This window comes from Orbicella franksi, chromosome 3 (assembly GCF_964199315.1).
Source record: "Orbicella franksi chromosome 3, jaOrbFran1.1, whole genome shotgun sequence".
In the NCBI taxonomy this organism is placed as follows: Eukaryota; Metazoa; Cnidaria; class Anthozoa; order Scleractinia; family Merulinidae; genus Orbicella; species Orbicella franksi.
In genome coordinates, this window is record NC_138147.1 from 12,235,001 (window position 1) to 12,250,823 (window position 15,823).

General features: G+C 37.5%; 3 protein-coding genes across 3 annotated transcripts in view; 1 reads left to right on the top strand and 2 right to left on the bottom strand.

The window, feature by feature from the left end:
- Nucleotides 1-4,550, top strand: part of LOC145481295 (acetyl-coenzyme A transporter 1-like) — a 7,645-nt gene extending 3,095 nt beyond the window's left edge. Inside the window, exons 2-6 of the mRNA XM_081459751.1 lie at nucleotides 55-543; nucleotides 1,006-1,147; nucleotides 2,199-2,365; nucleotides 3,021-3,242; nucleotides 4,392-4,550. Of these exons, the coding sequence (XP_081315877.1) occupies nucleotides 55-543; nucleotides 1,006-1,147; nucleotides 2,199-2,365; nucleotides 3,021-3,242; nucleotides 4,392-4,550 (1,179 nt within the window). The remainder of the gene's footprint in view (nucleotides 1-54; nucleotides 544-1,005; nucleotides 1,148-2,198; nucleotides 2,366-3,020; nucleotides 3,243-4,391) is intronic.
- Nucleotides 1-15,823, bottom strand: part of LOC145481296 (uncharacterized) — a 147,681-nt gene that overhangs the window by 110,207 nt on the left and 21,651 nt on the right. The gene's annotated exons all lie outside the window — the stretch shown is intronic.
- On the bottom strand, nucleotides 6,491-7,933 carry LOC145481301 (contactin-associated protein-like 5). Its single transcript, XM_081459764.1, has one exon. It carries the CDS (start codon nucleotides 7,372-7,374, stop codon nucleotides 6,496-6,498), a length of 879 nt encoding a protein of 292 aa, XP_081315890.1. The 5' UTR covers nucleotides 7,375-7,933; the 3' UTR covers nucleotides 6,491-6,495.

Genomic DNA, 15,823 nt, shown 5'->3' on the forward strand with positions numbered 1-15,823 from the left:
TGATTGTACATAAATGTAATTCAATCTCTTACATTTTATTTTATTTTTTGTTAGAACATTGAAGAACTAATGGGTGGAAGCAATGAAGAAGGCCCAAGCATTGCTTTTTTAACTGGGATCTTCTTCTGTCTGAATTTCCTCGCTGCAACTCAAGACATTGCTGTTGATGGCTGGGCACTTACAATGCTATCCAGAGAAAATGTCGGTTATGCCTCGACTTGCAACACTGTTGGCCAGACTGCAGGATACTTTATGGGAAATGTTGTGTTTTTAGCCCTTAGTTCCGCCGACTTTAGCAATAGATATCTGAGAACTCAGCCATTGGATGATGGAGTAGTCACTTTCTCAGGATTTTTTTATTTTTGGGGAATTGTATTTTTAGTCACCACAACATTAGTTGGATTGTTTAAACGTGAAAAGTCTGAGATAGAACTTCATGGAGAGGAATCTGTTGAAGGAATCGTTGATGGATACCAAACCTTGATGAAAATCCTGCGCTGTCCAAGTATTTTAAGACTCATGGTTATATTGCTAACATTTAAGGTAAAATTTGAAAACAACTTGTTTAATTTGTCAAATTTAAGATGATACACACGTGGAGATGTATTTTGGTACATGTGCTTTCCTCACCTTACCTGTAGATATTGAGTTTTTTGGTGAAAACCTTTAAACTTTAATATCCAGACAGTAGGTTTGTTTCATGTACTCTATAAAGGGTATTGAAAGTAGTTAGTGTTTACTTGTGATATATAGGTGCAGTAGTTTACAGTAAAACCTTTTATTCAGTGTTAGGTTCTCCATTATACTACACATGTATATGGTCCGGGTTTGACCTGTGGAGCCTTCATATAAACACCTCCACAGTATACATGTATGTACTCAGTTCAAACAGGTTTGATTGTAATATGATATTCAGCTGTATGCACATGTATGTTATAAATAAAGTGAATAAATGCACAGTCCTCCTTACATGTATTTACAGTATTTGTGATTGTTCATTGTTAGGTTGGCTTTTCAGCTGCTGACTCGGTGACTGGCCTCAAACTGATTGAAGCAGGAGTTCCTAAAGAGAACCTTGCTCTTCTTGCTATCCCTATGGTTCCGATTCAGATTCTACTGCCCCTTTACATCAGCAGATACACAGCAGGTACATGACTATCAACATGTCTGCACTGACGATTTTATTACATGTATATATTACCTTCTTAGATATTATTTTTATTTTGTGTGTTTGGGCAGGGAGACATATTATGATATTTGCCTGTTGGGAGGTCTCTATAATGAAAAACAGTGACAGAGGTCTTGAATAATTTTTGACCATTTTACACACATGTTGCTTGTGTGTTACCATGACTGTGGGTGGAGATAGAAAAATTTGAACTGTGCTATAGAACCAATCAGGTTGCAGGATTAAACTGAGCCCACTTAAGAAAAAGTAATACAAATTATAATACACAGATTTTTGTTGAAATTACAAAACCTTTCTCATACAAGTCATGAATAGGCCACGTTCAATATATCAATATTCAAACATGGCTCTGAGGCTTTCAGGACAACTTCTGTATTTAGTGGTGTTTTCTATGTATCCAAGTCTCTTTTGGGAATTGTAAGACAAAAGAAACTGAAAAAATTTGCAATTTTGACCCGAAAGCCTCAGATTCATGTTAGAATATTGACATATTGAATGTGTCCTTAGCTATTACTTAGGCATCAGTATAATATTATAGCAAAAATGGCAATTTTGTAGAAAACATTTTGTTTGATGTTTTCAGTTAGATCTCTTTTGATACCTTGTATTTAAAAGAAATCCCAAGGAAGAGATTGATTCTAAACAAAGTTATGATGAAAAATGTTATTCTCCAGACTGTCCATTAATTACCTCTAGTTGGTAGCTCTCATCAGGGTGTCACTCAGTTGTCATGTGACTTGAGCGCAAGGGTAAAATGAGTTTCATGTCTGATCTTCCACAAGAAGTTGATCAGAAGTTTTTTGTCTTTCAGTGCCCTTTTTTTAAATATGGTACACTATTTTATATGTAACTTCATTTCATCAATTTGCAGAGAAAGAAGAAAAGAAAATGGTTGTGTCATTTTTCAAACCTGAAGAAGGCACCATACATGCATGTAGAAAGAAAAAGGCATTGAAACTGTTCAATTGTACATACATACACGTACTGACTGTATGTCTGCTTTAAATAGGTCCTCGTCCCTTGGATGTGTTTCTCAAAGCTTTCCCATACAGACTCTTTATGGGCATGGTATTCATGATGTGTGTATGGTGGGCTAATTCTGTGCGTGGACCTGGGCAGGAGTTTTATCCCATATACTTTTATGTCACAATCTTATTGGTGTATGCTGTCCATCAGGTATTATAAAATGCATAGATCTACTTTTTCGAATGCTTTGGCAATATTCCAAGTCATTTTAAATTGTACACATAAAACTTAGTAATCCAGGCTTAAAGACTTTTGCATTTCCCTTAGCCATACATGTAGGCTAGCAAGCCTTACAGGTTTAAGTGTACAGGTATGTCATGTATGTATATGTACATGTACAATCTCCAGTCTTTGGTCAGGTGTTCCAATATTTTAATAAAGATGAGTGTATTTAAAATCTGATTCAATTAAATTTATAAAACAAACTTGTTCAAATAAATTCTACAGGTAGGTATGACAACTATTTCCTTACCCTACTACACTCAAAAAATAGCATAAATGGAGCATCAGTCAAAGAAAGTAAAAGAAAACAGTCAAGCACCACGTGTATGAAATTGAGGGCTCTCTTTAGAACTACATCATTGGCATGGATATATCAGATCAAATCTCAGATCTTTATGTACACTGTATGTCTTCCTGGTGTGGGAGATACAGTGTATTTAGCCTGTGAGATGGCCTTTACTGTATGTTTGGGTCACGAACAAGCAGTGAAGCAAGGGAAACAAAATGTGATTGGTCTACCAAATCTCATTGTGGATGTCCATGTTCAACTGTCATCTAATTTGTTTTTCTTTGTCATGAACAGGTGACACTGTACTGCATGTTTGTGGCCATCATGGCATTCCATGCTCGTATCAGTGACCCACGTGTCGGAGGGACTTACTTAACTCTTCTTAACACACTGACTAACCTTGGAGGCAACTGGTGTCAGACATTAGCCTTGTGGCTTGTCGATGGACTCACCTGGACAAACTGCGTAGGTGCAACCATACCAGGACTGCATTGCAGTAGCAAGACAAGTGCTAAGGTACAGGCGCTTCTCCTAAAAATGTCTTCATTTGTAAAGATTTTTTGTTCTAATTTATGTTTTCAACCAAAAACTGACTCATGTTGCCTATTTCAGTCTGTCTCATTGCATTCTGAACCTTGCAGGTTCGGTAAATTGAATAGTGTGGCACGTAACTGGGAGATATGTTTAGGATGTAGCCTAAACATCTTTAGATGCTCCTCAAGAATGTTTTGGAGTTCTCATCAAGCCGCAGAAATGTCCAAACAATGATTGGAAACAACCAAATTATCTTTGCATGATTATGGCTCAGTATATCCAAAGTATTGATCTAATAGAGCAAAAACACACAAACAAACAAACAAACAAACAAACAAACAAAAAGAAATCTTCCCTTAGAGTCACGATTCGTGTGGGTCTTTGAAAACCTGGAAAGTCACGGATTTAAAGAATTTCGTTTTCCAGGCCTGGAAAGTCATGGAATTTAATTGTTGGTCATGGAAGGTCGTGGAAAATAATAGTCAAGTCTGGTACAGTTACATCACTGCACTTGTCAAAGAAGAGTGCGAATTCAAATGACACCATTCCTGAATTAGACTGAGAAACAAGTATTTGTATGAGTGTCATTAACAAAAGACAGCAGCTTGGCGTCAATTTCATCTCTTTTCTTTGTCTGTTGAACTGAGTTTTTGTCGTAAAATACCGTAAACTACCGCTTATAAGCCCTGGGCTGATACAACTTTGTAAGGGGTTTTAGATGGGCTTAAAAACGGAGGGGCTTATATTCCAGGAATCGTATACAGTACTGGTAAATAAGCTTTAAAACATCATAATAAAATGAATTCAAAACAACGAAATCTAGAAGGGGACTTTATACCCGAGGGAGCTTACAACCGGACAAATCTTTTGGTTTAAAGGTAGATGGGCCTACGGCCGGGAGAAGGGGGCGGAGGAGGGCTATAAGCGGAGGGGCTTGTAATCGGCAGCTTACAGTACCTTAAAACAAGGATAGTTTGGAAAATTTTCGAAAGTGACAGCTAAACTTAAGGTCATGGAAATAAGATTATTATTTTTATTTTTTTCTACATGTTTGTCTCTGTGGCATTTAGAAACAAGTGGGGCGACACTTAGATCCATTGTTCATCTGTTGTTTTTATTTTACTTTTTCAGGATTGTACCAATGCTGGAGGTGTGTGCGAGACATGGCTTGATGGATATTACGTGGAGTCCATAGTCTGTGTAGTTATTGGTATTTTATGGCTTCGGTGGAAAGGCCAACAGACACGGTCTCTACAAGATTTACCAGAATCTGTTTGGAAATACCAATGAATAAGAATAATCTAATATATAAATGAGGATAAATGAAAAGCACCCACTGCGACTTGGCTATTAATACATTTACAACTATTTAACATGAAAAGGAAGCATACATTTTTTATTTATTTTTTATTTGCAATAACACAAGGGAAACCAATGCTTACTTACAACACTAACTCTATTTACATTATATTGCTCTAATTATTTACACTATTTTAATTACAATAACTAAACGACTTACATTACTAACAAATACAGTTACATGACTTAGACAATTAAGAAATACAGTGACGACAAGGGGCAAAGGAAGCATACATGCATACATGTGCTTTTAAAAGATGTTATTTTAAGAGTCAAATAGGTTTGGCCAGTAAGAACATGAAACATGTATGAGTCACAACTCCTAGTTAACCCTTACAAAGTACCACAGCAGTAATGTTGATAATTTAGCCTCCTACACAGGCTTGCGATGACAAATTGAAAAAGCCTGGCAAACTTTTTTTAAAAATTTCTTTGTCTTGTGCAAGAAAAATCGCTAAGGAATAATGACAATTTGCACTCCCCTCAACGATTCACTTCTTCATTTTGGGGCTTTACGAACGGTTATGTTCGAGTGAAGGTACTTAGTGAAACTTAAAGCACAGCTTTGACCAAAAATGCGGCTCAGTCGCCGTAATGGTACACCTTTAACAAGAGTTAGGAATGACCAACTTGAAAAAGTTGGCCAACTTTTTCAGGATGACTTTGCCTCTTGTGAACTCTAAATAATGAACTACCATGCAAGTCAAACTCCAACGGCCCGGTGAGGGCAACATTCCACTTCCTCGGAAACTCCCAGGCTGCAAGAAGATTAGTTTACGACTTAGTCTGGACGTCATATTGTAGTGTTAGTCGCTAAGATTACATGAATGTAATTAAAGCACTTTGCATTGAGCATAAACCGCGTTGAAAAAGTTTTGCTAACCTGGCCTAGCATGGTTTTCAAATGTAACAAGTGTTAAGGTTTCATTTTACAGTAAAATTTGTCAGGTGTAATGTAGACTCTGATAGCGAAACGTTCTATACTTGTTTTGTACTTTGATTGGCTCTTATCACCGGCACTTAAATAGTTTACCCCAAAGCCAAAACAACACCGTTTCGGAGGAAACAGAGCAAGAAATGTCATAACAGGACAGATCATCACAGTTATACACAACTTAAGCAGTTGTGAAACTAAGAAGGAATCCGCCAGATGTTCGAATAACAAGTGGACAAAACTTTGTTCCGAGATTGTTGATGTCGTTTCGCAAAATTCTGTGTGACTGTTTTAAATGTCTTCTCGAAACAAAATCATTTCTAACAACACCAGATGGCGAAAACAAGTTTTGAAGTTGATGTGAAACGCCTGAAAGTACTGGTGAAATGAAAAATTATTCTGGTACAAGGTTTTTGTCCGTTAACAGCTGAAATTGCTCGATTTTCCATCGGATTTCGTCTTACAGCGTGAAAAAAATTCAGGCTTGAACGGGATTCGAACCCATGACCTCTGCGATACACGTGCAGTGCTCTACCGACGGAGCTGTCCTCGTATCTTTCTCTGCGGTTCAAATATGTGATTTTTCATATGTTGACTTGTGAAGCTGGTAATGATAACTTTTTCTGTTTTAGCCTGCAGTGCAGGCGTCTTATTGGGGCGAGTTAGCGTTACAACCTTGCGACCGCCTTTTTAGAACGCCATGTTAGACCACCATGTTAGACGGTGGGGGATGGGGGAGGGGAAAAATGAGATTTTCTTCGCTCCACCCCCTCCTCTAGCCTTCCTGTTGCCTATCATTCACCCCCTTGGTAAAACTTTCTTTCTCTCCCCAGTCTTCCACTGCATGAAAAATTCAAGGTGGCGGCTAAACTTTTTACGATGTGAGCGCTCGCTCGAAAAAATCTCGCCTGCTCTGCAGGCTATTTCTGTTTAAAACCATATTCATGCTGTACCGAAGCATTTAAGCTTGCCTAGGATGTGATATCCTTCCTCATGTTCCTGTCCCGTGTCTCCAAACCTTAACTGGGAAACTGGAAGGTGAGTTTTGTCCGTGAGTAGTCCGCTATCTTCATGCCAAATTTCTTCATTTGCATCGCAGTTGCATTTTTTATGTTCTTGAACACATGTTTGTGTCACGCCACATGCACAATAGCCTTCCATATTAACAGCGCCACCCCAATATTTCATTTTTACGCCATCACGTGACACCCACCAGCCCTTCCCATTATGAAGGAGCTTGGCATCAAAACATTCATAGCTGATAAACTGCTCACAATGTAAAGAGGCATCTGTTAGAGCTGTTAGCTGGGAGAAACTGGCTCCCATGTATGTCACGTTGCGTTTGTAACATCCTTCCTCGTCGCAACCGTCCACATGGGTTCTGTTTTCTGTGTCATGACTGACAATTGTCACGCCAATGCCTCCTTTGTCGGTCACGTTACAGTAGACATCAAACGGAGCCGTGCCACCGACACCATCAGAATCGATGACGTAATGATCACTGACGTCAGTTACATTTGTTTTCACACTGCTGCATGTCTCAGGATACCCTATATGGACAGTAACTCTTGCGGTTGTCCAAGTTTCCGAGCTACTCGAGTTACGCACGACACATGCATAATTTCCACCGTGGTATATTTTAGCAGAGGATATTTTTAAGACTTTGGATTCATCGATGACCACTCCATCAGGGAGAGTTGAAGTTTTGTTATACATCCACAGGACAATTGAGTGCTGACTTGTTGGGACAGGACAAAGAACTCTGTTGTTTTGGCCAATGTAAACTAGCAAAGACGATGACAAGTCAGTTGACAGTTTCATGACGTTTAGCTCCACAACTGATGAAGTAGACCCTAATGCGTTTGTACCAGTACAAACGTACAACCCACCGTCATCTACACTCACATTCAGAATAGTGAGCTCTACATCACGTATGATGATCCTTGAGTGGGGTAATAATCCTTCTGACTTGTTCCACGTGATCACAGGCTGTGGTTGACCTGTTGCAGTGCAGGTAAATATCACGTTCCCTCCTTCCTCGACAGTGGTGCTCTGGGAATTCACTCTTACTGAGGGAGCAACTGAGGAGCGAAAAACAAATGAGCTGGGTGTAATTTGCTGTGAGTTATCTCTGTCATTCCTTTAACGTTACGCTTGAGGTGTAAAATGGCAAAGGAATTTGTGTGCAAGCAAATGAATCGACAAAAGAATCATTCAGTGCTAAACTTATTTTTTTACAAGAAGCATACACTAATATTCCTCTCGTCCAAAACAGAAGTCATGGGGCGTGCATCATGTAACTCGCCATGTAACAAAGTACTGTGTGTTAACTTGGTAATAGGATAGTAAGTTTACAACAATTCGCGTCAGTTTTGAAAGATTTTATAGCAACTGAGGAGTGAAAAACAAACGAGATGGATGTTGAAACACTGTGAATTATCTTTGTAGGTGTAAAATGGCAAAGGAATAGTTATGTGTGCTAGCAAATGAATTCACAAAAGAATCAGTGCTAAACTTATTTTTGAACAGGAAGAAATACTCTCGGACTTTGTAAATACTGACTCGTCTCCAAAATTCAAAAATCAAAACATTCTTCCCTATTCCTCCTTTCGTCACTCTTGTCCTAAAGAAAATTCATGGACCGTGCAGCATCTAACTCTCCGTGTAGCAAAGTATTGTATGTAATCGGATAGTAAGTTTATAAGCTGAACTCGTGTTAGTTTTGAAAGATTTTGTTAATAGCTACTAGTGTATTACGAGTTCAAATATGAATAAAATGAAAAGTTTGGAAAGTTAATTTGCAGTTGAATGTTACCTTGAATGGATGGAGTGGAACTTGTTGGTTCACTTGAAGTGGATTTTGAAACCACTAAGAAAGTAAATAACAAGGCATAGGAACAGGTGCAAGCGGAGTTTTTCTCAAAAATCAGCGACGTTTTTCTCAACAATTAGCTAAATTATGAGACCTTTAATCTTGTTACTCTAAGTTTGCTCCAAACATACTACCAGGCTGATCCGAGCAGTCTAATCTTGAGGCTGACTTAAGCTATGCATGTAGACTAAGAGTAATGGCAAGGCAGCGTAAACGATAAAAGTAGCAAAAATACGACAACGACAACGACAACGAAAACAACAGCAAACAATAGTAACGACAACTACAACAGAAACAACAGCAGTAATGATGAAAAGCAATACACCCCGGCGGTAGTTAATGGTCACAATGTATGTATTTGTACCATAATTAAAAAAAAGAAACTGAAAAAGAGAAAAACAAAGATGATTGTTTCAAACTAGCAAGTTGGAAAAGCAGGAGAGACGTAATTTACGACATTCATTTGTCATATTAGTTAACTGTATTTGGAATAGTTGGCTTACATTCAAACCAAGTGAAGCGTACCTCTCAAGATTACATTAATGAATTGATTATTGAACCCGCTAGTCGTTTCAAGAATGCAATAATGAATTGATTATTTGAATATTGAACTCGTTAGTCATTTCAAAAATCAATATTAAATTTTTTTTTGAACATTAAACCCATTAGCCGTATTCTTGGAACGACTAGTGGGTTCAATATTCAAATAATCAATTCATTAGTGTAAACTTGAGTGGTACGCTTCACTTGGTTTGACTGTAAATCAGTAGTCCTATTAAATTCCCAGTTACTGTAATACACCAGGAAGAGCTTTATGATCAACCTTGACGGAACTGGCATTGTTAATTTAAAATTTGTAGGGAGGACGTAATTTAATGTTGCCATTTGTTGAACTGGAACTCTTGGGTGAGCTTGGAGCTGAACTTGGGACCACTTGAAGAAGAAATTTCGAGACCCGCATAATCAACATATTCATTTTAACCAAAAAGTCAAGTTTAGAATCATTCCGCTCACAAAAGGATCTACATTTATTAATTGGTCATGACACTGTACAAGAAACCTTAACCTGGTTTATGTTAAACCATTTGTAAATTATTAAAGATTGCATACATTGTTGTAAAAAGGTTGCATGAAAAGGGGCACAAATGGTTAATTGCATAGTACCAAAGTCGACTTTGTATGTGTACAGTGGCCAACGCAGCAAAAGCTCTCAACAAGGCCACTTGTTGATGATGTTTTTTTTTAAAAAGAACAAAAGTTGAACAAATCTTGTACTCTGATATTACGGCAAAACATAATAATTTTAATTATAATTATTAAAATATGGCAGAATATAACAGAGTATATAATCTTATATTGCTTTATGGTACCTGTGGGTTCTTTTGTGTTGCTTAGTCCTATACATCGATATCCTTTATCGGTGAATCCATTTTGACACAGTTGATTTGGAGAGCAGGGATGTTTGGAACAGGCGTTCTAAAGGGAAGAAAAATGAGGGTATTGCTTTGAGAGAGCGCAACGAACACACGTGTTCTGAGCAGCTCTGAAAGTTGTTACCTCCGAGAGTTAGTTAACAAGAAGAAAAGCGCTAAATAATTTAATCATAAAAATTACAATTTCCTTAATTGTTATTGGTTTAAAAACTCCTATTTTCCACTAATTCACTTGCCAAGTTGTTATCGGACAGTTTGTTACTGAACAGTTTGTTATTGGTCAGTTTGTTATCAGACAGTTCAACAAGCCAATCACATTCAAAGTTGTAGTTACGTTTTTGCGAGTTTGAATCTCTACGTTCCAAAATGGAACGCGCCGCCTCACCTAGCAGCCTGGACGTACAACATGTGAGCGATACCTGTGATGGTTTATCGACTGCTACAGAAAGCTTTCAGGCGAAACTGAAAGACATTACTGCTCAAGTAGAGGCTGTCTCTAAATCCATAGATGATGTAACAACCTACAGCTACCAGTAAAATCTTAAAATCGAAGGAGTTCCCCAGAAGACCGAGAGAGAGAAGGCTGAAGAAACAACTAAGCTTTGTCTGAAGATATTTCTGAGATTTGTATGAATGTTAATGAGGACGATATAGACATCGCGCATAGGGTCCCAACAAGGAGCCAATATTACCACCGACGGCAACAACTTTTAAAACATCACCACCACTTGACATTTACCTCCTCCCTTCACAAACCACTTTCCTCATACACAACATGATTTTACATGGACAGTGGTAAAACTTTAAAGACGGTTTTGACAATACCTTACAACACCAAACATACCTCAGTACGTCTGTAAGTGACGCCTTTTTGACGCACGAGTGCCTCAGGGTGTATATCATGGTCAGAATTACTCAATTCACATTTGTAAGCTCCGTCTTCATCCCAGGAACCAAGATTATAAGACACGCAATTATGTTCCATATGGCATCTTACTTCACACATGCTTTCTGTCTGCAACTTAAAGGTTTTTACCACGTGACCCTGAAGAGAATATCCCTCCACAGCGGGCTTGAATCTCAACATCCGGCAGTCATCTGTCAAGAAGGAAGTTTGATTAAATCTAATTCGTCTTTACAACAATGGTATAGTGAGAAGCCCGTTAATCCGTTCACCAACTAGCCACAAAATTCTGGCCGTATTGAATCGGTGTTTTAAAAAAAAAAAAAGATTAAAGTTTTGTTCCGTTAAGAGATTTTCAAGGATAATCTCTTGGTTCCGGTCAGAGTAAAGTGGCCGTAATTACGAGGTGTCCGTATGAAAGGGTTGACCATAAGGCGGGGCCTCATTGTATTTCAATCCTTAAATTATTGCTTCCTTATGTATAGATGATAATAAGAAGTAGTTAAGCCGAGAAAACCAGAGGGGTAAATCTACATACCAATACCTCGCTGAGGGACGGATCTAGAAAGAACTCAGGACGTCGAGTACTCTTTAATCACTCTAGCCCGTTACAAAGGACACAGACCATCCAATGAACTAATCAAAGCCTGTGGTACAAATACATGTAGCTGACACTAAATGCGGGGAAACGTGTGCGAGAGAGCCAGGATGAGTTTTTTTTGTTGTTGTTGTTTTCTTCTAATGGATGGAAAAGACGCACAAGTATTTTGAGCCAGCAGACGTAGCACGGAAATGCAAAACTAATTACTTTTCAACATACATATTTACCCCCAATTTCATTGATACGCGATCCCCGAATCAAAAGTCTCGCGAGCATTTGGCGATTCGCTTTCGTCAATCATGCGTTCCTTATATGGTGTTATAGAAATGCCGCTCTTGTTTTCAAAAATTATTCCCCGCGTGCAGAAGTCTTGCTATAACGCTCACGCTAAACCTCTGCACGAGCAAAGACACCACTCGACAAAGTAAACTTGAAGAATAACAAGCAACCATGTTGAACGAACAGGCTACACAGTGGCTGCCATATTTTTGAAAACAAGAGCGGCATTCCTATAACACCATATAAGTAACGCATGAATGACGGAAGCGAATCGCCAGATGCTCGCGAGAGTTTTGATTCGGGGGTCGCGTATCAATGAAATTGGTGGTAAGTCACAAACGTTCCAGAGGCTTCTGCACTGTGTTGTCACAACTTCTCGCTGTTTAGATTCAGTGTTAGATATAATCAGACACCTTTCCCTGATTTTATTTTCCCACGCAGAACGTCTTCAGAATAAAGAGGACAACGTCGCTAGCTATTTTTCTAACCCACGCTTTTTGAAAACAAACTATATTTAATATTGCCTGTCGCATGCTGTTGAACTGGGAAGAACTAAATTTAATTTAAAATTTATGGGCACAGTTTGAATTAAACTCTCACTTATAAAAATTGTTATCCTGTGATGCATGATTATAAACTCTATTTATCGAATTAAGATATCTTTGTTATTTTCAATATCAGAAACTCCAAGCTAACGGAAAGTCAAGAATTCGTCAGACTTTCATGCGACTCGATTGTTTTACTGAATTGAAATCTAACGTCTGACTTTAACGAATTACGACAAAGTAGTGCTGAAATACAGAGAAAACATGAACTGTGGTGTCGTTGAAAATTTTGTTACAAAGAGGATCAAAAGCTGAAATAATAACACCTTGCACATTCTTTTAACACACACTTTTTTCGTGTCATGATTAATTCTTTTAGTCTTAGTTATTTCTTCAACGTTAGTCTCTTAAGGGACCAGAGTGTCTGCAGTAGTTCAAAGAAAGCCGTTTGACAAAAATAATAATATAATATAGGGTTAGTGAAGAGCCGTGTTACATGTAAAAGTTTACTTTTGGTAATATTATTATAACTTAATACGGTTTGATCTCAGCGCACATGTTATTTATACCTTATGTAGTTTAATTTACCTATGGAAAAAAATACTCTACCCCTGCATTTGAGTCCATCTTACCAAATAATTGATATCAATCTTATAGCATTAGATATTATCTTCAAAGTGCATTTGAATGCTGCGTATAATATGAACATATGGATTTGAAAAAAAATCTCTGTCTCTTACCATGTTGTGCCAAAATCCTTGAAGATGAAAGCCAAGAGAAGAAAAAACATTGGATTAACACCAAGTTAGGCATATCTTAAAAGCCAGCGAAATAAACCAAACACATTTATTCACAGATCTGTCCCCGGCGATCACTTTTTAATACTTACATTTGTAACTGTAAGTTAAAATTTATAACTATGTTTTCTTGTTACTAGAAAAATGTTGCTAAGGAACAGAGCCGATGAAATAAAACCTCCTGCAGATAGAGAGAGTTATTTTCGAACGCACTTGCAGCAATTTTTTTCATTCCAACCTTCTGAAATTTCAATGCTAATCACAATTAGTCAATTTAAGTCTCTTTTTAGTGATCTCTGGGATATTTTAAGCATTACCTTGTCATTCAAAATGGCCAATTCCCATCCCTCTATAAGACACGCCTGCAGGGAATCATGGTAGTTTTATTCAACAGAAAAAATATCCATTCCAAGATGATGAACACAACTACCATGATTCCCTGCAGGCTCGTCTCAAAGAGGAAATTGGCCATTGTTCGTGGAACAAAGTAAATACAAATTTAAAAAAAAAAAAAAAAAAAAAAACACTGCACAGTGTTTTTTGAGCGGCGGAATTTGACTGTTTCTTGCAGAAACGAGAATCTTCTAATTTATTTCTTTTTCTTTTTTTTTTAAAGCAAAATAATAAAATCTGGAATTATTATTCAAAAACTTGCAGATGTTTTAAATATTTCAAACAGAGATCACCAAGAGAAAACTTAACTGACTCTGTGATTAGTTATGAGAAAGCATCTTTTTACTGAAAATTTCAAAAATCTACAACGAAAATATTAAATAATACTGCAAGTGCATTCAAAAACAATTTTCTCCATTTGTAGGTTAATTTTATCGGCTCTGTTTCATAGCAAAATTTTTCCAGTTATGTAAAACATAGTTATAAATTTTAACATACATTTACAAATATAAATGTTAAACGTGATAGCAGAGAACAGATCTGTGAAAAGATGTGCTTGGTTTACTTCACTGGAATCCAATGCCTTTTTTGTCTCTTGGCTTTCATCTTCAAGGACTTGGCGCAATATGGTACGAGACAGATGTGTCTTTTTGTCAATTCTTAATGCTTGTGTCATAAGCAACATTCAAATGCACTTTAAAGATAGTATCTGCTGAGTGTCTACTGCCATGAATTTGATATCAATTCAGATTCGGTAAGATGGAATAAGATACAGGAGTAGAGCTTTTTCTTCCATTGGCAAATCAGACTGCGTAAGTTTAAAGAACGTGTTCCGATCAGATCAAACAGATATACTAGTACTACTAGCTCTGCAATAGCTTTTTAGTATATTACTATTCTGGTCAAACGGCTTTCTTTAAAGTACAGTCTAAAGACTAAAGAAGTTTTTACTGTTCTGTGGACACTCCGGTCCCTCTCAGGTTATCAAATTATGAGTTAGGCTCTCAGCCTCCTTTGTTAAGAGACTAACGTTTAAGAATAACTAAGACTAAAAGAGTTACTCACGACACCAAAAAAGTATGTCTTAAAAGAATGTGTAAGGTGTTATTATTTCAGCTTTTGATCCTGCTTGTAACAAAATTCTCAACTGGCGACACCACAGTTCATCTTTTCTCTGTATTCAGTCAGGACTACTTTGTCGTAATTTCCCTTGCATCAGACATTAGATTTCAATGCAGTAAAACAATTATGAAAGCCTGATGATTCCTTAATTTCAGTTAGCTTGGCTTTTTGGACATTCAAAATAACAAAGATATCTTTGATAAATTGATTTTATAATCATGCATCAAACTTTGCCAATAAATATTTAATTAAATTTAGTTATTTTCAATTTAGCAGCATGCGAAAGGTAAGATTATTTATTTAGTCTGTGCTATTCATTCTGAAGACGACCTGCGTGGGAAAATAACATCAGGGAAAGGTGTTTGATGGTAGCTATATAATATAATATCAAGAGAATAACCTTTTGATAACCTTGGATCCAAACAGCGGGAAGCGGGGACAACACAATAAGCTACTTTCGATATATTAAAATTAAGGTAATAGCGAGGCCTTGAGGCACGGACAAGAGAAATGAATAGACATGCTAATTCAATTTCCTTTGTTTGTGTCCTGTACGGATCACTACCAATCTATTCTCCGTAGAACAAAAACATGTCGACTGGTACATTTACCCATAAAGCTTAGCGCAAGAAAACAGTGACAATGCTCATAAATACGTACAGGGAAATTGTAAAACCTTCAAACCTACCATGCACAGAGTTGTAAGTGCAAGTACAGATATTGCAAAAAAAAAAACAAAAAAACAAAAAAAAGCCTTCCTTGTGCTTAAAGACTGTTTTAGGGTCCTCTAGGTAATGTGATAAAATGTACAGCCGCTATTTTTTTTTGTTAAGAAGGATTAAAAAGCCTCTAGACTAGTTCTCACTTGAGTGTCAAAAACAATCTCGTTTCCAGAGTCTTCGTTCCCCTTGACCAGCGGTCGGAAAACGAGAGCTCTGGGAGCAACCATTTTGAAATAACAAAGGAAATAACCGAATTCTGGCCATCCGGTTTCACTGCGCAGTCTGCATCTATGGCGCATGCCTGAAATGGTTGCTCCTAGAGCTCTCTTTTTCCGACCGCTGGTCAAGGGGAACGAAGACTCTGGGAAGGAGATTGGTGTCAAAAAGTAATTGGTTTTGCCTTACTGCGCTACACTACTGGCTCAAAAATACTTGCACCTCTTTTTGCCTTCAAATAAGGGAAATCCAAAACAAATCGTGACTCATGGCTGGGGCTTGGCTTGAAGTTAAAACGTACTCAACGTCCTGAGCTCTTTGTAGATCTGTCCCCTAACGGATTATTGGTATATAGTTTTACTCCTCTTATTTCCTTTGCTTGATCA